At 38.0% G+C, this 24,784-nt stretch overlaps 1 protein-coding gene across 1 annotated transcript; it reads right to left on the bottom strand.

Moving 5' to 3' along the window:
- Positions 1-2,557: 2,557 nt before the first annotated feature.
- On the bottom strand, positions 2,558-20,186 carry LOC129370579 (protein sprouty homolog 3). The gene is made up of 2 exons (XM_055046655.1): positions 19,596-20,186; positions 2,558-7,722 (listed from the first exon to the last, which is right to left on the bottom strand). The coding sequence occupies exon 2, from the start codon at positions 7,656-7,658 to the stop codon at positions 6,774-6,776; it is 885 nt and encodes a 294-aa protein (XP_054902630.1). The 5' UTR covers positions 7,659-7,722; positions 19,596-20,186; the 3' UTR covers positions 2,558-6,773.
- Positions 20,187-24,784: the final 4,598 nt, after the last annotated feature.

The raw sequence follows: 24,784 nt of genomic DNA, 5'->3' as shown, positions 1-24,784 counted from the left end.
TTATGCAACTGGATTTCATGCAAATTTTCCTATTCTGTAACAGAAACTTTGACAATAACGGAGTCAGTTTAACTAGTTTTTCTACATCTTCCTCAACTTGTAGTTGAATATGTGCTGAAAAATATTGGGATGGAGGGAAAACTGTAAATATTGTTTTACCATTTGATTTGAGGACAAAATGCAGTTCAAGTCCCATACGGCAATGATCTGGATCTCTGTGTTTGTGTCCGAATGTCACCCCAGACATGGCATCACAGAATTGTGAGCTGGTAAATGGGGTTTATTGGTAAAAGCTTGTGGCGAGCGTGCATTATTGATGTTTTTTATGACACTTTCATTGCTCGGTCAGCAGAGTGTGTGTGTGTGTTAACTGCTATTTCACGTATAGGTGCATGTGGAGGGCTGAATGTCGAGTGTCGTCATGGTTTATTTGAGGTTGCTGGAGGCGGGTGCAGAGGAAAAGGTGCATTTAGTTTGCTGAGAAGCATTCTGATTTTAGGTAATAAAAAGGGAACAAATTTGCATAAACAAACACGACACACTCTGGTGTGTTCCCATTCAAATATATTTCTTCTAGGACTCTTTTTGTGTTTCTGTAACACCCATCCATTTATATTCACTGCTTTAGGAAGCCATTAGTCTGAGCCAGATGTGATTACTTATTTATGGGCCCAACACAGTACATTGAGGGGAGTGAAGCATCAGGATGGGGGAGCAAACTGTTGTTTGACTCCTCCCTTGGATTTTAACTGCAGATGATGTTAACGTTCACAACAAGGCAGCAAAAACACAAGCGCACTGAATCCACACCCTGGTTCAGGAGATGGTTAACTTGATTGCAGGTTAGGTCAGAATGGGTCATGTTCAGGATCTTCATAGCAAATCAAGCTTTAGGGAAATCAGACGCTCTAATGGACACCAGTAGTGATCCATTTGTAAATCAAATGGAATTGTGAATGAAGGGTTTTCTGAGGCCAACATGGATGCTGGAACACAACCAAAACTTACTATAGGTATATATCACAATATATAGGTATAGGTCACAATACATCAATTTATTGTGTAGTATAAGGTTTTAGCTCTGCTACACTGGTAGACAAGTAATGACATTTCGTTGTCAAGATTCACCTTGTGTTTTTTTTGTACAATGACAATAAAGGAAGTCTAAGTCTAAGTCAATTTAAATGTTGGTACTCTATTTTGTTTTGTTACTCCTCATAATTTGCCTTGCTTTGCATTTTGTTTTGTGTGCAAGAAAAAGAAAAATAAATAAATAAATTGGACTGTCTTGTTGCCTTGATTGCTGTCATTTTGTGGCTTGTTATTTTATGCAATATGACACCCTCATCATACATTTCTCTTTACATTGTCATACTGATAAACTGATAATGAAAATTTTAGTAATGACCCACCTAACTTTAAAACTGATTTCCCAACATAATTGTGTTTAATTAAATTTTTTTGTTTTTGATAAAAATGCCCTTGTCTTTGGACTTTTAGGGGCGGAGCTCTAATGGTAAACAGAGAGTCCTACTGGAAGGGACAGATCTTATGTGACATTAAATTCAGTTAAGAGGTTGATTTTTTTGGAATTCATTTTTTATACAGAATTTTGGAGATTACAATATACTTCTATTGGTTCAATGCAGTCTGATCTATTTACAACTTTATTTCTATTAATAGGTTAGACACTTATCGAATCTTGACAGGCAGTTACTGGAACACGTCCTATCAAACTAAGAGAGTGCCGTTTCAAAAGAACCTGACCTCAAAGCGTTTTACTATTTGAAAGAACACAGATTGACATTTTACTCCAAAATGATGACATTCCCCATTGATTGCATCAATTAATTTACTTGCAGCACTTCTCCAAGTATGAATATGGAAACAGCAGCCACCGACTCTGAAGCAATCCCTCACAGTGAGCAAGAATGTAGAAACAGTGAGAGAAGAAAGTCTCTTTTAAAGAGGAAGAAACCTTCAGCAGAACCAGGCTCATTGTAAGGGTCTGTCTGCTGAAACCAGCTGATATTTGAGAAGCAGCTTATGAGACTTATGACTTCATCTAAGTAAAACAAACAACATACAGGAGCTTATGTTACATAAATAATTCCTTAATAAAAAGTAGTAGTTCCACTGGCAGATGATTTCACTTATAGCAAGACATTTTCTCATGTTAAGTGAAATCACTTAACATGATTTCATGTCAAGTGCCAGTGGAGGCAGTACTTTTTTAATCAATATTAATGAATTATTGGCATAAGCTTCTAAATTTTCCTAAAAAGGTACTTGTAAGTTAGTTTTCTTTATTTCACTAGAAAGTAGATGAAAAAATCTTTTTTGTGTTTTGCAGTGTGCTAGGTCCTTGCCTTGCAGTTCTCACCTGCAAGTGCAATCCTGCAGAATGTTCAGGAGACGGTTGATGACTCAACCTTAGAGAAGAAAGGATGAATGGAAGTCAGTCTGGCCTCATTGTTGGAATAAAACTGTCGTCTTGATTGCTGGTGAGATGGAACAGCTGCATGATAAAATCAGACCATATGAACTCCGCTTTTGTTTGAAAACTGTTCTTTTATTGGTTCGTCTTTTGCCTGGAGGGCAGCAGCAGCAGCCACACAACACTGAGAGGAACAAGAAACTCAAACAACAACATTGGTGCTCTTCACTTTCACAGAGTGCTGCAAAACAAATACAATATGGTTAATGTTAGCACAATTGTTGCAACCATTCAAATAAATATATAGATGAAGCAAAAACAGCAGTGTAACCAACTGTGAAATGCATATTGCAGATTTTTTTTTTTTAGATAAATTTCTATTTGTTTTGTTCTATATATTCTCCCTAAATTTTTATTAACAACTTACAAGATGCCAACCAGCACCAGGAAAGATGCTGCAACCCAAGGAGAAGTGGAGTGGTTACTGTGGGAGCCTTCAAACATTTAGCAGCAGGCAGATTCCTGACGATGCAAAGGACTGAATTCAGACAGACATACAGAATCATCTGGTAAGGCGAGTTGTGGAGGATGAAGAGCAGCAAGAGCAGCATGCTAACCAAAACTCTTTCAAAACTCTTTCAACTGAAATTAATTCTTCGTCAAAGTTTTGACATTTTTTGGTTTGCAAATTGAAAGTGTTTTTTGTGATTTTACAGAAAATATATCTATTGAGAAAAGCATCTAAATATAATACAGGAAGGAAGACATCTAAGGTGCGAGGAAGCAAGGAATTAGAAGTAATGAAAAGAGGAGGAAGAATGAAAGAGAGCACTGTAAAAAAAAATGTCACTAATTTATGGGAAAATACCAGCAGCTGTGTTTGCCAGAATTTGACTGTATTTATAGGGTAAAATTGGAGATGACGTTTGTTCACAATGTAAAAAGGACAGAAAGAGGGACAGAAGGATGAGGAAGAAAAAGCAAACTGAAAAGAGGGAATAAAGAGAGAAAGGAAAGAAGGAAATGGAGGATGAAGAAGGAAAATTTTCAAAAGAAAAGAAGGACACAGGAAGAAGAAGGAAAAGAAGTAAAAAAGAAAATGAGAAAGAAGAAAAAGATGGAAAGATGCAGGAAAGCAACAGGAATAAAGTTAGGAGAGGAAAATGGGAGGAAAGATGGAGGGTAAAATGAAAAAAAAGGTTAACACTTTGCTGCAGCTTTTTGAACTCAGTTCATGTTTCAGAACATTAATTAGTTTGGCAGGTTTCAGTCCAGATGTGTCAGTAAAACTATGAACTCTTAAAAACCATTAATTTAAACTAAGTTTGTGTGGAACTGCATTAACTTTCTCTGTGTGTTTCTGAACATAACAAACCGAGCAGCTAAAGAGTTCAAGCTAAAACGTATCCAGAATGAAACCATTGTTCCTCTCATGGTCTTCATAAGCACCAAGGTTTGACTGCAGGCATTCAGCCATTGAAGAGGAGATTCTGTGCAGAATCCACTGGGCCCACAACAATGAAGATGCAGCTGAAAAACATTATTTTAAAAATGTTTACCACAGCATGCTTCTGTTTTTAAATCAGGCACCCAAGCTGTTCTGCTGCTTTTGAAGCATAGTTATTCACAGACACATGCATTATACCAGCAAAGAATCAAAACTGGCTCCAATAAGGAACTTCTTTTTGTTTTCAGAAGCATTGTTTTATGTGTCTAAAATATAAAAATGGGTCCTCATCTGTATCTTCATTGATGTGGACGTAACATTTAGGGATTTGATTACTGAGAATCTGATTATGTTGTTTGAACTATTTGCAGTAATTATGGCGTAGACAATAGTAAATGCAAAAAAAGTTGCAACATTGTGACTTACAAACAAAAGAGGAGGAAAACATTAAAAAGTCAAAACTCAACTTTCAGTGTAGGATCAGTGAAGTATGGAAAAATCTAGGGCAACTCTCAGACAAACCCTGGACAGTGCCGCTTCATAACATAGACAATGACAAATGCTGCTATAATAACATTATAGTGATGGAATATGTATTTCTCGTTATTTGTATTATACTCTGAAGTTTTCAAGTGCTAATTGTGCAGAATTAGCACTTGAAAACTTTTTCCCATTTTTGTCTTTATTAACTGACACAACAAGCCTATGTTAGCTGGTCAGGCTATCTGCCCAGGTAACAGGAGCTGCAGCTGGTTGCTAACAAACATGACATTTCGGACAGTCAACATTACCATGATTTTTGGCATGATAGCTCATTTTCATTCTTTGTCTTACGACAAAATTACAAAAGGAGGAAAAAACAATGAAACGCCTCAGTGTGCAACGAAAATAGTTAATTAAGACATGGACCTTCATATGTTTCTTCTGATGGGGTTCACTGTGGGACCAGGTGCACAAGGCAAGATCCATTTGTCACTAACTGCACATATCAACTGGGTGTTAGACTTGTTTCTAAAACCCAGGATGCTTGTGAGAGTTGCCCTAAAAATTTTCAGAAAAGATCACAATTGTGTAGTAACACAGAAAATTTCTCACTTTAATGGAAAACAATATCATTGTCTGAAAATAAAACTGAATAAAAATAGCTATACAGCTGAAGGTCCACAATTACATATAAAAATATATCAAAATAATATATCAGGTCAATGTGTACGTCTGTGCTTATTCATGCACAGACAAGCTAAAACATATTCATTCTGAAACCTACACACACGCACATACACTGGAAAACATCTGCACACGCCCAACCCTTCACACAAATACACACCCACACTCGTGTGACTGTTGTATTCATTCGCCTTAGATTCCCCCTTTTTGAGAATGTTGCATTTCTCTTTCATTGAAGCCTGAAGTGCTGAAATAGAAAAAAAGGGATGATCTCATTGCAACATCAACCACCTCTTTTTCCCCCTCTTAGCATCCCTCTCTCCATCTGCCAAACACCACAACTCCTCCTGCATCCTGTCCGCTCTCCTCCCTCCCTCCCACACTCCGGTCTTCTATGGCCCATTAAGAGCTAACAGGAAGCTAATTGCCTGTTTGATCAACTCTCTGTGGGCCTGGAACTGGAGGCTTTTAGCCGTCTGAGCTTTAGAGGGAAGACAGATGAGGCAGGAGGGAGATACAATATAAATGCCTCGTGTCTACTTTCTAGTTGGATTGTCTTAGTTCTCTTCCATCTGTCTGGGTTGAGCCTTCGTCAGATGTCATTATGACCGAAAACTTCAAAAGATCAAAAGGCAAGCTCTTCTCGGGGTAATTTTGTTTATTAACAAATCTAACCCTCAAAAACCAAGGTATCACCTGATTGGTGGATGAGTAAATAGATAAAAAAAGAGGAGTGGAGAAGGAAGATGGAGGTCGGTCAGTGGGGTGAGGCTGGCGACAGACTGACTTCAAGAGGAAACCTGACCAGACTCCTGGAGCTTGACAAAAGCAGCACAGCTAAAAATAAAGACAAGGGAGTCTTCTGCTGACAAAACAACACACACACACACACACACACACACACACACACACACACACACACACACACACACCCACACACACACACACACACACACACATACACACAGGTTGTACAGTAGGAGGACATTCACACGCTGCCCTGACACAATGGATGCATCTTCTCTGGATTAACAATCCCCGGTTCAGTTCTGGGTGGAAAACATCGTCCATCCACCTCACAGTGCTTTTCTTTTACAAATGAGCTTAATAGCATTTAAATTCACTTAGTCAGTACAGTGGATGGTCCCACTGTTTGGTTTCAGATTGTGAAGACAGTCACTTTATGGTCTTTATGCTTTGCTTAACCCAGGTAAAGCAATCAACGAAGCAAAAAGATTGAATTTGTTCCCTTCTTGTCAGTAGATTGTAATAAGTGCTCAGGACATCAGTTTCAGTCCTTGCTCTAAAATTCTGTTTCTGAAGAATGAAACACTTGTTGGCGAAGATTGTACACACTGCTGCGGGCCGGTCACTCTTCTCTGTGCTCCACTAGAATCTTTTGCAAAGGGTGGGGAGGAAGGAGGTTTAACAATAAATAAATAGATTTTATCACGCTGAGATAACAAGACAGAAGGCAAAGAGAGGTTGTTCTTGTCTGAGAGTCTGGGTTGAAGGTAGAGCTCTTGCGTTCAGGCATTAAGTCTCCAACATGAACAGGCACAGTAGGTCTTTGGTCCCCCCTGAGTTGGAGATCTAAATTCAAAGTATTTTAGGAGAACAACACTTGACGTTGGGTTTGTTAGATTGGGATTTGTAGGCAGGTGGATCACAATGTCCTAATGTTTTTTTTTTGGTTTGATTTTCTCCCCAAATCTAAAGGTGTCATAGCGACTTTTCCAGGTCTTTACTTCGTAGCGGTGGATGACCGGCATTAGGGTTGGAGGCAGAAATTTTGCGGCACACTGTGTTGGTGTTGCTGCACCTGCAGCCAGGCCGTGTTGCTCGGTCATGGACGCACTGGCAAAGTGCAAGACACATCCTGGCAGGGGGGTAGCAGCAGAGGCAGGGCAGACAGAGCGCCAGCAGCGCCATGGTGCTCCAACGAGCGCAGGCGTGGGCAGCAGCACAGGAGCACGGCCGATCAGCACAGTTATCCTCGTCATCTTGGGCAGAACAGTGATAGAACAGGCCTTTCACACAACACAAGCATGTACCATACTCCACAGCGCTCTCGGCAGAGCAAAGACAACGTTGCTCACAGGCCCAGCATGAAGGCAGGCGGCGGGGACTGCAGCATTCTTGACACTTGCAGCGGCCACATCGTTCACAGATGAACAAATGTTCTGTCTCCTCGTCTGTCAGGCCTTTACCGAAGGAAGTGTTAGACTTAAGCTCCCCTTTAGGCTGAGAGTGGATGACTGAACTGAGTCCAGAGTGAGATGGCGTCAAACCTGCCAGAAGCCGCTGATCGGATGTGGCACTGGTCCGAGAAATCGAGGAGCTCACGGTGCTGGACCGGCTCAGGTGTGCCAGATGAGCATGCTGCTGCTGACTTTGACTGCGGGACAGAGCAGAGGAGAAAGAAGAAGGATGGGGGTGGTGGCTGTATACTATACGGTCCTCGTGGGCATAGTAGAATCCAGACTGGGATGCTGGTTCCAGCGCCACTGGTCTGTCCACATAGTCATTGTTGGCCCGAATGGCCCGTATCTGGTCAAGTGAGAGTACTGAGTCCTGCTCATTTCTCAGGGAATGAGTGTGCTCCATTCTGGGGAGCCAGCAGTGGCACCGGGGTAAGGGACTCCCAAATCTCAAGGGACATCAGACATATCTGCAAATACACAGAAGAAGAGAGAAAGCTGCTTCAGTTGTTGGTGCTGGAGTTATCTGAGACGATCACAAGTTGTCAAAACATTTCAAGTTCAAGTTTATTTGTGTAGCACATTTCAGCAACAAGGCACTTCAAAGTGCTTTTCTTCAAAACCATTATGCAGTCACCATAAAACAAGCAATAAGCATTATATTTAGTTAATTATCATCAAAATTATTGATACTCATCATGTTGATCAGTGTCCCATTTAGAACTGACCAAAGACAACTCCAACAGGCAGCCTTTATCCTTGATTTAAAGGAACTCAGTGTTTCAGCTGTTCTGGTACTTTCTGGAAGTTTGTTACTGATTTGTGGAGCAACAATATTTTAAGTCTATTTTTGAGCCACAGTGGACACTGGAGCTATAGGAGCTCTGGAGGTGGGTTATGTGCTCTACTCTGCATGGATCAGCTGCAGCCGGCTGACATTTTAGGCAGACCTGTGAAGACACTGCTGCAGTAATCAATGCGACTAAAGATAAACGATGGGATGAATATCTCCAGATCCTGCTGCCACATTTGTCTTTTAAACACAGACCCACCTTCTTGGGTGTTAGAAGGCTGATATGTATCTCTGAATATTCAGACCCGATTTCTAGTTTCTAACTGTAACAACTGAAACTGCATGCTGACTTTGGACTGTTCCTCTTTAGATCCAAAGAAAATAACTTCAGTTTTATTTCTGTTTCACTCAAATTATTATTAACATCATTGCATAAATATTGATTGAAATGGTTCATATTGGACTTAATAATCAGTCAATATATTTTGGAGAAATTTTTTGGTTTCTCACTCTATTGCATGATTAAACACTCCCCGGGTCAAATTGACCCACGAACATTATTGCTGTACCTCAGAAACGAAAATAACAGGAGGGTTAATAATTAATTTTGGCAAACAATCATCCATCGTGTCACCCTGACCGTGGAGGATCTGTGCTTCTCAAACTAGCAGTTATTAGCCTGCCAGAAGCAACGAGATGCGACACGCTATTTCTGCATCTGTTAAACACAGCTGCTGCGGGAAATCACTCCCATCTGCAGACCGAGGCTAAATCCTTCCATTCCATAAGGTTTTTTTTTTTTTTTTTTTTTGTGCTACTTGAGTCATGATGTCAGTGTGCTTTCAGTAAAAATAAAAAATATATGTATTTTTAAAGTTCTACTTTTATGGGAATAGTTTTAGTATCGCTTGGGAAAAAGCACAAGTCAAAAACCAAATCAGTTAGTTTTAGTATTTTGACAACTAAAACTTATTTTTAATGATGCAACTCTGAAAACCGCAAGTAATAAAGCCCTAATATTTGGCATCAATAAATGTCCATGGAAGTGAAGATATGTGAGTTTCTGTGATGTGAAGATGCAAAAACAGTTTGGTGGGTCTGGTTTCCTGGCAGTGTTCCAGATTTTTGTTACAAGAAGAGAAAGAAATGAAAAATTCCTCCTCAACTTGTTGAGTTAATCTCTTGAGAAGCTTCACGTGGTTTGGACATCAAGCTGGACAGAAAACAACAATTTAAAGGCACAAAGAGGAGGAAACATGTTTAAGGCGAGCTGGTTTATACTTTGGAAAGTTTGGTTGTCTCAGAACAGAACAGAAATAAGAGGTAGATGGAGACCAGTTAGTCAATTAGTAACTACTAATTGTTTAAAGAAGTACTCACACATAATTTTAGGAAACATGGCTTAGTATAAAATAATCAGAAAATGACATGCAATTAAGTCAAATGATTTATTAGATTTGAGAGTGTATATAGTTGAATACTGCTAGAATTTAAATTGAAAATAGGTTTGAACAAAATGGCAATATTTGGCTGCAAAAGTGCAAAAGACACACCATCTGCAGCAATCACGCAGCAAGGCATAAATACACAGTAAAATATCTGTCCATGCAAATGTCCAAAGTCGAGAGGTCACTTCAAAAGATAAATTGAAATGTGTTTTGAACAGAAGACTGTAAAGATGGTTAAAAGAGTAAGAAACAACAGTAACATTAACCTGGTGTTGTTTTGAGCCAGGAAAATTATTTTGCTATTTATCAGCATTACAGTTCCTTTCTGATTTAGTGTGACTAGTCAGCCTCTTGGTTTCCTCCTTCCGCAGGTCCAGCCATGAAGCAGCAGATAAGGAAGGATGGGGCTGGTTAGACGAAGATGCATTTTTCAAATTAGTTTGAGAGGAGAGGTCCTGGTGACTAATCTCATCAGACAGAGCGGTGGCTGCAGCTCACTCCTACTCTGCTCGCCTATCAGACCATCTAATTGTTAAAAGGGAAGAGGCCTGTCGTTCATTTTCATGACCTCATATTTACTTACAACTGATGCCACCCTGAACATGGCACAGATCCCGGAAGTCATGAGAGATGGCTGAACACAGCAGAGCCTAATTCTTTTCAAGCTCAACTAATTGGAGGGAAGGACTTTCTGTCCAATATTATTTTTCACTGTCGATATTAGACTAAGTTAGGGCTACACTTCTGCAATTTTGTTTTACATGTGTTGCTTATCTTTAATGTTTTTCTTTTATTGTATTTTTTTAAAGAACTGATTAGAGGATTGAAATATTGTTTTTAAATAGCTGAACTATTGATGTCAGGCCAATAATAATAATAATAATAATAATAATAATAATAATAATAATAATAATATGCATTATTATTATTATTAATATTATTTGTATAATAATAATAATACTTATTATTATTATTATTATTATTATTATTATTATTATTATTATTATTATTATTATTATTATTATTATTATATCTCTAAATGCAAAGCAGAAATCAAACATCACTGGTCTTTGTCTGAGCAACTGTAATTTTATTCACTTATTCCTCTTTGCACTATTGAATCAGTTCAATCCAAAACTCTGTTTTATCCCAAAGGAAAACGAAATGTTGTCATATCATTCAAAAATTCAAATTGTTATTATGGATGATGATGATGTGGGAGGGATGAATGTCTGGTAGCTGTCAGTCTTGCACCAAATCTGAAGAAGCCTGAGGCTTCTTGACACACTGTTGATGTATGACAGTCTTATGACTGTTATGCAGCTTCATTTCCATGCAGCAAAGACAATATTTCATCTTCTGGATGAAACCATTACTTACTGGGAAGTATTGCTTTAGCTGCCTTTGTTTATTAGTGCAATTCCAGACTGTGCAGTCAAAACTCTGATCATCCAGAATGTGCTGCCACATCTGGCCATTCTGAAAAACTGACATGTATTTATAACTTATTTTAACACCAGCCACAGCTGAAAAAAAGTACTGCATGTACGTGATAAATAAGGTAAATAAAGCATAACAATAAAGTAACAAAGTTAAGCATACAATAATGAATGAAAGAAGTTCAATTCAAAATGCAATAAAACGGCACAGTTAAACGGATCAAATCAATACCAATAAAAGTTAAGTAAAATCAAGTCTCAGTTGGGTTTTCAAATGGGTTGTAAAATTGGACAATGAAGGAGCCTGTCAAATAATAATGGTACTTCCACCGCAAAGCTAGCCAGATGTAGAACACATTGCAAAATACATAAATACATTTCTACTACTATTGTGATTTGTGCAATAAGCTAAATATCCACAGCAGCACTGCTGAGGCAGTGAAGGGCTCAAAGGCTCATTAATGTCTTTAAAAAACATTACAGAAGAAACCGAGTTACAAAGAACACAGCTTGGATCAGCAGGATTCATCTGACAGACCACTGTCCCATTCATAATCCCAAATGACAACTGCAAAACTGACAAGAAATGAGATCGTGCTGAATTGACAGGTCAGGCAGGTAGAGCATTAATCAGTCACAATCAGTAACCCCACAGTCACTCTGGAGGAGCTGCAGAGATTTATAACGCAGGTAGGACTATTACTCCCTCTCTGAGATCGTCCAGACTAGTGGCAGCAGCAGTTAGCAAACATCTGAGCTACTTCTCAGACCAACACTCATAATAGGAACAGTTGTAAATGGCTTCATGTGGAAGCCAGAGTGTCGGAAAGAGTAGGAACAACTTAAAGAGACAGAGACTAATTTCAAGAGATAAAATTGTGAAGTCAAATTTCTGCAAAGTTCTATTTGATATAACTTGATTTTTTTAATAATTGAAGTTAATATAGTTACTTAATTGTGCTTCAGTATGACTATGCTGAGTGTTACTGTTGTTTTGGCTGAAACTGCTTGGTAGTCTGTTATCAGTCCTCTGTCCATAGCATCTGGGAGAAGAGTTGGTGTGTGTAGGCGTGTGTGTGTGTGTGTGCGTGTGTGTGTGTGTGTGTGTGTGTGTGTGTGGGTGTGTGTGTGTGTTAATGGTTGGTTAAGGTTAGGCATAAATGCATTTACTAAAATGAATGGAAGTCAATACAATGTCCTCGTACCAACAGAAGTACAAGGGTATGTGTGTTAAAGGAAGTAGGAGGGTGGGGCAGGCAGCATCCCCCTCTCACATTACAAGTGGAGCTGAAGGATGTCGGTGTGTCTGCGTGTGTTTTTTATGAGTCACATGTTTGTTATTGTCTGAGGATTCTGGAAATATTGGCTTCCCAAAACACGGTTTCCATGGAGACATCTTCCAGGAAAAGGGTGTGGGGTTCAATCTGCAGCAGTCACTTAAACAACGGCTTTGTGTAAACATATAACCAATATCAAAAGTGAAAAAAATTAATAACGTACAACATTAGTATATGGTATGGCAATTATTATATATATATATATTTTTTTTTTTCTTTTTTTTCCCTTGCTTGTAACTTGTAGACCATACAAAGTAAACGGTTAAAATTTGTTACTTGTGTAAGCAGCAGGTGGCAACCTGCTAACTAATCACACAGCAATGCATGTGTAACGCCACTGAGGTCTAATTTGGTTCAGCCATGCACATGTTTTTATCTGGATCTTTTCCAACTACAGATTGTTCTTACAGTTGCAGTTAAAAGGTTGGAACAGATACTGTGTTGGATTTATGAACAAGGAAAAAAACATGATGGGTGAGACTTGTAAAAGGTGTTTGGTGTTGTATGTTCACCTAGATATTCTCATTAACACACTTTTTCCTTTCACTCAATTTTCCAGGGATATTCTTGGAAACCACTGTTTTAGCATCAAGTTGGTGACTGTTATTTACAGCCTCATGGACAAGTGTCAACTCAGCAATCTTTCCAACAACATGCCCACGAATTTATGTTTCTTTAGTATTCTTATTTTCTTTGGTAAGTTACAATTTGTATGTAAAATTAGCTTCAAGCCGTAATCATTACAATTAACAGAACACCTGAAATATATATCTCTTTGTTTTAAGGGGTTAAGAATCATTTTTGCTACTTGAAATCACTTTATTTATTCTTACTTGAGCTGCTGCAATTAAAATATCTAAACCACTACAGTAAGCTTGAGATTGGGTTAAGGATGAAAGCTGCAAATTCAGCTGAACTAGATTCTGAAGTCAGTTACCAAATAATCTTAATACTAGATTAAAATCACTGATGCTGTGGTTAGTTTGAGCTTGAAGTCTAACTCTGAATTTCCATTTGATGATACAAGAAAACCTCCTGACACTGGAACTCTGACCTAAAAAACATTTGAGTTCTCCAAGCAATCCTCTGGCATTGTACTGAAAAACCTATGGCTATGGCTACTTGTACTTCGCTAAGCCAACTACCAAATAGTCTTTTTCGGACATAGAACTAGACCCTGCTGAGCTTCCACTTAGATGATTTTCTGACTTGCACTTTGACCATGGTCAGGTTTGGCATTACGTCATCATGGGATCAAACAGAAATGGATGAAATTCCTGCATGCAACATAGAATAAATGAAAATAAACGGCACTGTAGCAGACCAAACTAAGAGGGAAAACTGTGAAAGAGAGAGAGCTGATGTTTTCAGAAGCTGTCAGCAGTAACCTGAGGAACGCGCTCTGGGGGAGTATCAGTGATGACTGAGCCTCTAGCCTGGGACACTCACACACACCTTCCATCACTTCTTGCAACAAAAACACTGTCTGTCTTTGCTGCAACATAAGTATTCAACACATCAAATTTCTAATCACTATTCAGTGTGGCATATGTATTTCAGATACATATGTGTATGACATCCATCCAAGGAAGAAAATATTTTTTGGTCTTTTATCTGTACTGTAATTTATTATTACAATCATTATAATTACAGTTATTCTTTCTTATGTGTAAACTGTGTAACCTGGAACTTATTCCTTTAATGGTGTGCTACTTACAGTTATTTTGTTTTGATGTTTAGTTTCTGTCTTCAAATCTACAGTTCATTCTATGATATGGCTCACAAACATTAATAATACTTTGCATAGTGCTTTGACTGACAGGGCTTTTCTGTTTCACATTGATAATTACTTTTTTCCGCAGCAGCGGCTCTCCATTGGGGTTCATCAGGGTGTAGGGTTAGTTCATCTTTCCTTTACAAATCTCAAGATGTTTGTGTCAAGTCTTTTGCATGGTGTAATATTGTTACCAATTGCTTTTCTGGAGGTAATCTTTCCATAAACATAAATGGTCATATTTTTGTGCAGTCTTACTCATATCACTCTAGTTGTGTTCTCCCTCTGTTGGCTTTCTATTGATTTCAATGTACAGATTAAAATTATATTGTTTTTTTCTAAGCTTTTTCAAATATGATAAACAGGTCAGCATATAAGTCCTATAAGACATAAAAAAACATATATTTCTATCCTATTATGATTATATTTTCTACCTTTTATCAATGAGTTTATTCTTCTTGGAAGTGATACTAGCATTTTTGAGTAGCATAGCCAGAGTCCTAACTTCAATTGGAAAGAGACTCTCTATCCAATTATATATTGAAAAAAAATCTAAAAAATTCAATTGAAAGTTTACAAAAACCTTCAAATGAATCAAACCGAGCTCCTCCTATAAGTCAAATCATCACCAATTGGAATTTAAAGAGATCAGCACAAATAGAGTCTATCATGAACTCAGAAAAGTAGAGTACACTAGTCTATTAAAGCAAATTGTGCAAACTTAAACACCTCAGAGCTGTGTATTTCAAATGGAACATCCCATAATCAGCATGCCCATGAAAGGCTTTAGAGACCTCCTGCCTTGATTTGAATGACTGTCACTGTCAGCTGTCTAAGTTAGGAGTGAATGCTGCAATAAGCTCCATCCAATGGGCTCAATAGCTCATCAGTATGCACAGTGTGGATCCATGACAACTGAAAGAAAGACCAACAAATCCTGCAGTCCTTTAAAATATTATTAATTGTGGACTATTAGAGTTACAACAAATTATGCAATCATTACACAAAATCTTACCAAGTATTATTGGTCTAGTTTCTAGTCAAATTTCTTGCTGCGCTTCAAATAAAATAATACTAACTTACAAGTAACTTTTATGCAAGATATAAGAGCTTGTTTTAAGTCAATAATTCTTTAATATTTATAACATTTAAAAAAAGTTTCTGTTCCTTTGGAAGATTATTTGTCTTGAAACAAGAGAAACATCTTGTTATAACAACAACTAGTTCTTTTTCATCTGTATTAAGGAATTATTGGCTTAAAACAAGCTCTTTGCAGCAAGGCATTTCAAAGTGTTTTACATCATAAACACAAAAACACAAAGTCATGCAACATAGAATAAACAATACATTGTTCCATATTACGTTTCAAATACAGTTCTAAACAGGTGCGTTTTTAGTTGAGATTTAAAGGAAGTCAGGGTTTCTGCTGTTTTACAGTTTTCTGGAAGTTTGTTCCAAAGTTTTTGGTGCATAGATGCTGAAAGCTGCTTCTCCTCTCTTGGTTCTGGTTCTGGGGATGCAGTGCAGACCAGAACCAGAAGACCTGAGAGGTCTGTAAGGTTGATACAACAGCAGATCTTTAATGTATTGTGTTGCTAAACCGTTCAGTGATTTGTAAACTAACAACAGTATTTTAAAGTCTATTTTTTGAGCCACAGGGAGCCAGTGGAAACTGGTGTTGTGATACTTGTTAGTAAGTTTTCTCTCATATGAAGTGTACTATAATATTTGAACTAGAAACTTCCTGACTGTCGCTGAACTTTACCTGCTGAACTTCACTGATGTTAAGCATGTTTTGGGGTAAGATGACATCATGGTTTCAGACTATTTTTAAACCAACAGCACAGTTTGGAATGAGGAGGGGTTGCCCTTCCCTCTCCTCTCTTTTCCCATTTTCCTTTCCTCCTCCTTCCACTCACTCTTTCAACTGCTTTTCACCCATCCAGTCCTGCTGACATTCCCTTCAACTCTTTTGGTATTTTTGCCCCGCTGTGCCTCCAGTTGCCAAGTTATCAAGAGGAAATAAGTTAAATTTTGTAAACTGCACTGTTTTTCAAGAGTGGCAATGCATAGTCATTTTATTTTCCTACCACCACAACATTGCATTAAGAAAATGTTTTCTCAGTTTCAAATGTCTTCTGAGTTGTCTTATAGTCTCATATAGAAAACCTTCTTGTTCATCTTTACGTATAAATACCCTGAGTGTTTCTCACCAGCAGAATTCATCAGGTCAAATCTTTTGATGTCATCACTTCAGAGTTTTCTGCTTCTATGATTTTCCCTTTAAGGAAAAGTCTGGCACTAAGACCCAGGGGCCTTCCTTCCAACACCCTCTGGGAGCTCAGCAGATACCGGATGTGCCGAATCTGACCCCAGCGGAAAGACTGAAATAGACACTGCAGACCATAAAGTCCAGGCAGGGGAAGGAGGAAACCAGGAAGAGAGAAGAACCAGAGAATGAGGGAACAATGTATGTTTAAAATTATGAAAATGAAAGAAGTAGAAACTATATGACCCAGTTGTTTACATATTCAAATAAGTGTGATGTAAATAAAACAGAAATTAATAAAAAATAAAATAAATTAAATAAAACAGAAATTAATAAAAGCTTGAATCAAAATAGATACCAAAAGATAAATCCTATGATCCATCATCTGGCAGGCTACATGGGACACAATTATTTTTTTTTTTCTGTCCAGTTATAAGAAGAAGTGTGGATATTTCAAATCTGGGTTGAATTTCAGTTTCACTTACACTTATTTAACCAGATGAGAGAGTTGATATCTTGTTCTATTTTACTACTCTGTCTTACTATGATATTGCCATACAGTTGAAAAAGATGAGATAATTTGATAATTTATTAGTCGGAGAAATTTGTCTAGAAATCAGGGGCAAAACTGCAGTACAACAATAAAAACATCACATCCAAAAAGAACAATAAATAAATACATACAACCACAAATTTTCATTCATATGCAATATGAGTCTACATGCTACTCTTGATCACCATCTGGCCTCAAGAGATTACTTTATAGCAAAATAAATCAAAAGAGAATGCTAAAAGTTAGCTAATATATATCTTTAGCATTATTCACTATCGATTTTACTGAACCCTTAAAACACAGCTTCAAAATAAGTGGTGTCCTCAGAATGATAAAGTTCTCTGGCTACTTGCTAAGTAAAAGATTAGCTAAAGATCCTACTCAAGATAAAGGCTAGCATAACCATTTCAAAGTCACAATTTTCTAATTAAAATAATCATCAGTAAAACCTATTGAGGACAATACTTGGAAACTTAAAGTTAAAGATTTCTCACTGAGTCTGACTTCAAAATCCAAAATGGCTGCCTTACGATTGGTTGCACTCTGGAACACCAGAGGGCTGGGAGGAATGTCAAACCTAATTCAAAGTTACAAACTTCTAAGAGATCATTAAATGGCAGTACAATATCGCTAGCATAACATGTTAGCTAAGGTAAGACCAGCCAGCGCTTTACTCATTTTTACTGTCATTAGATAAGTTTAAATATGCATATAGGTGCAACGTAAACCACAAAATGCAAATGTTTTCCCTGTTAAACGTTCTAACCTATTAGAGATCATTATTGGGATTAAGTTACAGCTAGTATAACATGTTAGCAAAGCTAATGCTTGCTAGCCCTTCAGTCATTTTGCCTTACTAAAAGTTCAAGTTGACGATCAGAATGGTAAGAAAGGGAAATTAAGTGATGATTAAAGTCATGGTTGACAGACAGGCAGGAATGGGATGAAAATAAGTTGCTCTACTTTATTGCATTGAGGAGCCACTGAACTACATTTAGGTTGAAAAATCTAGTCTCATGGATGAGTCTTTCAAGATGAAAAACCAAACAGCAAAGAAATCTTAAGGATTTAGATAGTTTCTGTCCACAGCAGTGGATCAGAATCAATGTTGCAAAGCACTAAAACCTGGTGAAATATCTCAGAACGTTTATCTCTTTCTCCAACAATTTCTACGTAACGCTGCAATGAGATCAAATACTTGATTACCATATTTTAACTTTAATGTTGTGCCGTTTTTCACACTTTTTTTTTTTTATTTGGCCTCTGCTTAAATGAGGAGACTTTAAGAAATCAGCAGGGGATGAAATATTTCTTTTTTTCCTTCCACTGCAGTTTTTACCAGAAGAAAGTGAGATGTGGAGGCTTTTTGACTTTTTTCTCCAGCATATCTCCCCCAAAGATTGATGTTCCATATTTGCTGAATGAAATGATGCCATCTCAGCTGTTTTATTGTTAAATAAAGTAAGAGAATATGTGCTTCATATCGCCACTCCTTTCTTTCCATCCTTCATTCTTTGTGGATAACTTCTCCTTCCAAACATCTGTCCATTTGTCCAACTATAGTGAACACTTCTTCCCAATGCCCACCCGTTCCTCCCTCCCTGCATCTGGTTCATTTTCTTTCTTTCCGTTCTTCCCATCAGTCCATCCCATCATTTTCTCATCCACCCGCCCCTCCAGTCCCAACCCAACGTAGATGGGTATTGACGTTCTACATCCGACCTTGAGGACGATCAATCCCGGCCTCATATGTCCCCAATGCAGTTACATGTAAACTGCTCTGGAGTTAAGTATTGGTTTTAGAAGTGGAACAGCTGCAATAAAGTCACCTTAACTTCATCCCAAAACTGCTGAGTAAAAACATATCTAGGAATTTTGCAGGGTTTTACTAAAGTGATAAAACAGATACAACACAAGGTTAACTTGTATATGCATATTTTCAAAAAGACAATTTTCTATTTCAAATGACCAACTTCTTATGTGAAGCAACAGTTAAATTACAAGATGAGCAGAAACACGACCTGCTGATTAAAACCTTCTTGTTTTACATTGTATATTTTTAGGTCTGCATGTTGAAAAGTGTTATTTTATTCTTTTAATAAGATTCTCAAAATATGTACAAAAATGTTTTTTTTTTAATATTTAACTACAGTGTTCATAATGCTCTACAAACGTATTTAATGTGTACTTGTTTGCATTTGTATTTCTTCTCGCCAGCATTGTTGTTTCTATGATAAATTTTATGTCTATATGCTGTTTTTCTTTCAGATATTGATTAATGAGACTTTTAGAGCAGCATTTGCACTATCTGTATGTTCTGTTCAATGATTAAATATATTCAGAAGGAGAAGGAGAATTTAGAAGGCTTTTAATTCCAAGGGATGCACAAAAACATGAGCAGGGTGTCGCATTACCATGTAATGCAGCTGGTTCTTAATTAACAGATCAAACAACAGTGCTTACATGTAGTTATCTCACTTTGTTTTTTTAAAGTGATGCAGATTTATTCCTGAGAGTCTGTTTTTATTGTTATTGAAATGTAAAAACTTACACTGATTCTTAAGTACAAACAAACTTTAAACAGTGTACATTTTAGGAAGCAAACTCTGCTTCCACCTCTACAAGAGGGAGTTTGAGTGGCTCTGAATTTCCTAGAGAATCTTCAAGGTCAGGCAAATCACCAATAGATCATGATGAGATCGAATGGCGACAGGATGAATTTATGCTTACCTCTGACTGGAGGGAGATCCATTCTGCGGCGCTGTGCCGGTGCGTCCCGGATGTGAGCGTGCAGAATCCCTACAGTTTCTTTTTGTTAAAACACATAAAAATAAACCTGGTCTTGTTGGTGTCTGTTTCTGAGATGGGAGGATGCGCTGTCTCAGTTTGAAGCACCCTTCTCCTTTCCCTCCTCGTCCTCCTTCCTGGAGCTTTTCTGTTCCCGGGTGCTTCCTCTCCAGGTCACCCCGCTCTTCACCTTCCAAAAATAAGTCAACTAGTCCATTTGTGTAAACTGCAAAGAAAAAGAGTCTGGCCCCAGCACCTCTCTGTCCTTGATCAACAGAGATTCACTTTGGAATGGCTGCTCCTGATGCTGGAATCATCTCAAACAAACAGGCACTTCAGTATATTTTGTCTGCAGTTCTCAGAGCAGAAAATGAGTCTTCATGCCTGAGAGTGAATCAGAAATATCTCCACAGTAGCTGAACTTGCAGTGTGAAAACTTGATTGCAAAGAAAAAGGTGCAGCTTTTAGAGTCTGAATGAGAGGAGATACAAGTCAGGATTGCTAGGGGGAAAAAAATGTCTCCCTGTCTTTCTGTTGTAGTTTCCTCTCCTCTTTCTAAGAGATGAATGACTGAGTGCTGCATGCAGTCTGTGTCTCTCTTTCACACACACACACACACACACATTATCTCTGGTCAGCCCTCCTCCTTTCCCATCTCCAACTCCTCCCTCTTTCATCACTGAATTCAGCTCAATTCACTTAACTCTGCTTTACCATGACTGGGCAGAAGTTGGACTTAAACAAGCTCTGGAATCAAGTCAAGATCCAGAGGAGGAACATTTAAAAAATAATCTGATTTCATTAAAACAGAACTGATTCATCAAAATTTCCAAATGTAAGAATTTATGTTCATAGTGTGAAGTCATTTTTGGCAAACTAGCTTCATTGTATCAATAAAACTTTGACTTACATGCTGAACATCATCAATAAATAAATAAACTATTTATATATATTTTGATGCAGAAGCAAAATCCTGACCCTCAGATGATGGTGATTTGGATGAAGTAGCATTGGAGGGATCAGGGACACTGTTTGGACAAAGTACTCAACCCTGATACTTGAGTCAAAGTGTTGATGGTCAAATATTACTCAACTACAGGTAAAAGTTGCTATGTTGAAAATTACTCAACTTAAAGTGCCATAATGCTTACTTTTGAAAATACATAAGTACTCAAAAATGCATTTAAGTACAATATTTGTTTTTGAAATGTAGTGGAACTTAATTTATAAGTTTCCCAAACAATAAATACTCAAGCAAAGTAAAGATCCTTAAAGAAAAAATGTGCTTAAGTACAGTACTGAAGTTACCGTCCTGCACTGGCTGTTTTTGGACCCCTGCAGAGATGGATGCATTCAAGCTGCAGGATGCCTTTTCAGCTCTTTGTTGTTCCTGTGGACAAGTACCAAATAGCCAGAAGATCCAACTGTTGGCAACTGCATTGAGGCAGAGCAGTACAACAGACTGAAACCATGCAAGCCTGTTTGTTGTGTGATTGGTCTGAATTTTGACTCACCGATGCCTTCTGTTCTTTTCTTTTTTGTTTGTTTTTTCTTGACTTGTTGCGTCTTTTGGACCATAAAACAAAGAAAACAAACACCATTGTGGTACGTCAATCAGTTTTTGTAGCTAAAGCACAATTTGTGAGGAATTAGTCAATAAAAACATTAGTTTAACAATCACCTCTGATACTCTGTTCTTCATTCCTTTTTGTACATCTGTTAAACCAGCAGCATGAAAGATATTTCTTTTCAATTCAGAAATTTGTTTAGACTGAGGACAGGCTAGAAGTGAAAGTGATCATGGAGATTGCTACTCTTTCCCCTCACTGTTCACTCATTTGTTCAGTAAGTGACATCACTGACTGATCATCCTGAAAATGCTGTATGTCTGTAATATGAAACCCGCCTTTTGTGTGTGCAGCGGTGTGGGAAAACTCACTCATGTGTGTTTGGGTGTGCAAATGAACCTTTTTTTTTTCTTTTAGTCTCTGTCCTTACTCAGCAAGATCTGAGCTACAGTAAGATACACTATGTGCAGACGCAGACACACACACATCCACACACATGAATGTAATTGGACACTGGTCCCTAATGGGGTTGAGGGGGAGCTCTGTTTCCTGTTGAGAAAAGTATCTGAGATGAAACAAACTGCTGATAGAGAGATGTTAGGATGGGAAAAAGACAATGAGATTATCTAAAAGAAACCAAATCCACCTCCAGTGAAGAAGTGTTGTCTTCCCAAGAAGTATGAGGCATCTTCTTAAAAGGACATCTCACAAAATTCAAACTGTAACTCACTAATTTGACAGAAATACTTTACAGACTTATATAATGGCTCTCTTTTGTAATATTAAAAAAACAATAAAAGCAATATTTCACAAATATCAGTATTGTCTTGAAATTCAATTTAGGGTTGAAGTCAGAAAAATGATCAAATGACATGATTGCGGCAAGTAGTTTGTCATCATAGCTCCGCAGACAAGCAAAAGAACAGCTTAATATCCGCTCTGTCGACAACAAAGAATTTGCAAGGCTATTTAAGCTAGCTGTAGCAGATGCTATCAAGGAAAAACTTCCCACTGATGGAGGAAGTGGTCACCCAACCTGCAGCCAAAACACAAGCCAAGGTGGCCATAAAGTCTGAAAGGGCATCCCTGAAAGCGTCCAACATCAGAGGAAACCATTTCATCATGTCAGTTATGTAGAGGACTTTCCAAATCAATTTCCAACTCGGGACCAAGAAGAGGAATGTTGTAATGCAGCAACTAGCTAAATGGCATTGGTAGCATATTAGTCTATTGTTTGAGACAGGACAGTGATACGTCAGATTATTCATAAACAAAGTTTTGTTAATCCGTTTCTCTTCAAACTGTCTTTCTGTTGTTAGCTTTAAAATGCTCTTGTAACATTTAAAAACCCACTTCATTCTGCAGATAATAAAACATGGATGCCAACTAAGCAAAAATAAGTTGACTGAGATGAAAGTAGTAGATGGGAAGTAATGTTCTGGGTCATGCAGAGATCAATGACACATGGCCTGATTAAGAGCATCCATCTGACAAAGTCATTTATTTCTGCCGGCTCTCTTCTTTCCACACTCCACACTCAGTTTCTGTGTATCTGTATAGGACAACGTTGCATGTTATTGTGTGTTAGTGACAAACACCTCCTGGACACAGAACAGAGATCCCACCTATAGAGCAAATGAGAGTCAACTTACACAACACAGAACAATATGTGTGTCATGTGACCAGAACTATTTACATTCTTTTACTGGGTGCTTTTATTGGAGTTTATATGGGTGAATGTTAACCTTGCTTGCTGTGCTTAATGCCCGTTGTCAGACCAAGCTTTAAAGCTTTAAAGTATCAAAATGTTTGATGCAGTTAATTACAGAATCCTGCTGTTAGCCAAAACTAGTTTTGATGTGTCTGAGATCTTTGTCCTGTTGAAAAATATGATTGTGTCCAGGTTTCAACCATTCACTGAGTGACTGCAAGTGACGCTTGAGAATTGGGAGGTAAAACCCTACTTCATGCATTAGCAAACCCCCACTGCAGAATGCCAGCACTACCGTGGGTTCTTTGGTTTTGAAGGATCGGTTTGGCTTCTTCTGACACACTTCCTGCAGTTCTGAAATGCCTCAAGTTTGGTCCCGTCTGGCTATAAAATTTTTCTCGAGAAGGCATTTTGCCAAGTATAAATTTTGAAAAGGGTCTCTTTCTTGTGCAACAGTGCTGCAGGACTTCCTGCAATTTCCAGTTCATTTCAAGCTTAAGCTTTGGAGATTCCAGGGTTATTCCAGCACATCCTAATCAATTTCCTTTCATGTGAGAGAGACAATTCTGGCCTTCTTCCAGAAGTTGGCAAGGCAGTGACGCATCCAAATAACTCTGCTTACTGTTCTTTTTTTGTATGTGTTCTAGAAAATCTATAGTTGCTACAATAAATCTGTAAGAAATTGTAACAACTGTAAGATTTCAGGGTCTATTGAGAGAGAAAACAAAAGTTGAAGATTGGAGCAGAATGAGGTGCAAGTGATGTGAAGATGAGTACATGGCAAGTTAGTACTTTTTAGTCTAACTCACTGTATGTACTAATTAGTTCTCCTAGTATACTTTTGCCCAACTTGTTCTGGACAAATCACTATTACAGTAAGCCCTGCAGTTAAAGTTTAACTTTTAGTAAGGAGGTAATATTAACAATTATCAAGGTGTATGTGGGATATGTGGCCACTTATTCTGCACTCTGACTGGAAGCAGTTTGAGGCAAATTTGTATCAATAGTCCAGGATGAGTTAGGGGATTTACAAAACATTGGTCTTTGCTGGGATTTCAAATTGCCAGTTTATTATATCTGTTATACAATTTAACAAAAAGGATTGATAATTCTTTTATAGAGGCAATCCAAGAAACGCTTGAATCACAATTCAATAAATTACCAAATTTTTCTATGACACAAAACCTCACTGTTTGAACTTCCTTTAAATTTATTTTATGCTTGATAGGGAGTCTTGAATAATGATTTTTCAAACATTCTTTTAGAGATCTTCTTTGGATTTTGACTGCTTTGCACTTATTTTCCAATCAATCCTGGTACCAAACGACAATTGCAAATCGTAAGCTCAAAATCTAAATTGATACAATATGAAGAAAGACTGTAATTAGAGTGACATGTACAGAAAATCATGTACCAGAAGTGACTCTCTTGTAGCTTTTTATTGCACGAGATGAGTGATTTGGTCGCCAATCTAATCTAACTGACCACTATATTGTTTCATTTTGTTGCACTTGTGCAACCTACCACACATCCTCTAATTGCTGCTGATATTTAGGTGTAGAGAAGAGCAGAGCCACCGATCCATTAACTGGCCAAGCAAAGCTTAATTGGCTCCGGACGATCCCCCTGAAATAGCAGGATTGGCTGTCGGCCAAGCACCCATTTCCTGTGCGTCTGAGAGGAGCTCCAGCCACCGGGGCTCAAATGCATTTCCTGACTGTATAAAAGTTTTATTAATGACCAGGAGTGCATCAGCGGCTACGCTTGCTCGTCCGTACTTATTCGCTCAGCCTCTCATTCACTACCTCATCAACGGAGAGAGAGAGAAAGAGGATGGAGAGAGGATGATGGGA

Source organism: Poeciliopsis prolifica, unplaced genomic scaffold, assembly GCF_027474105.1.
Source record: "Poeciliopsis prolifica strain line A6 unplaced genomic scaffold, Auburn_PproV2 SCAFFOLD024, whole genome shotgun sequence".
Taxonomy (NCBI): Eukaryota; Metazoa; Chordata; class Actinopteri; order Cyprinodontiformes; family Poeciliidae; genus Poeciliopsis; species Poeciliopsis prolifica.
This window is presented reverse-complemented; position numbering and strand designations above follow the sequence as displayed.

Coding starts and splice junctions, on each gene's coding strand:
- LOC129370579 (XM_055046655.1), bottom strand. CDS start 7,658: ATGGAGCACACTCATTCCCTGAGAAATGAGCAGGACTCAGTACTCTCA.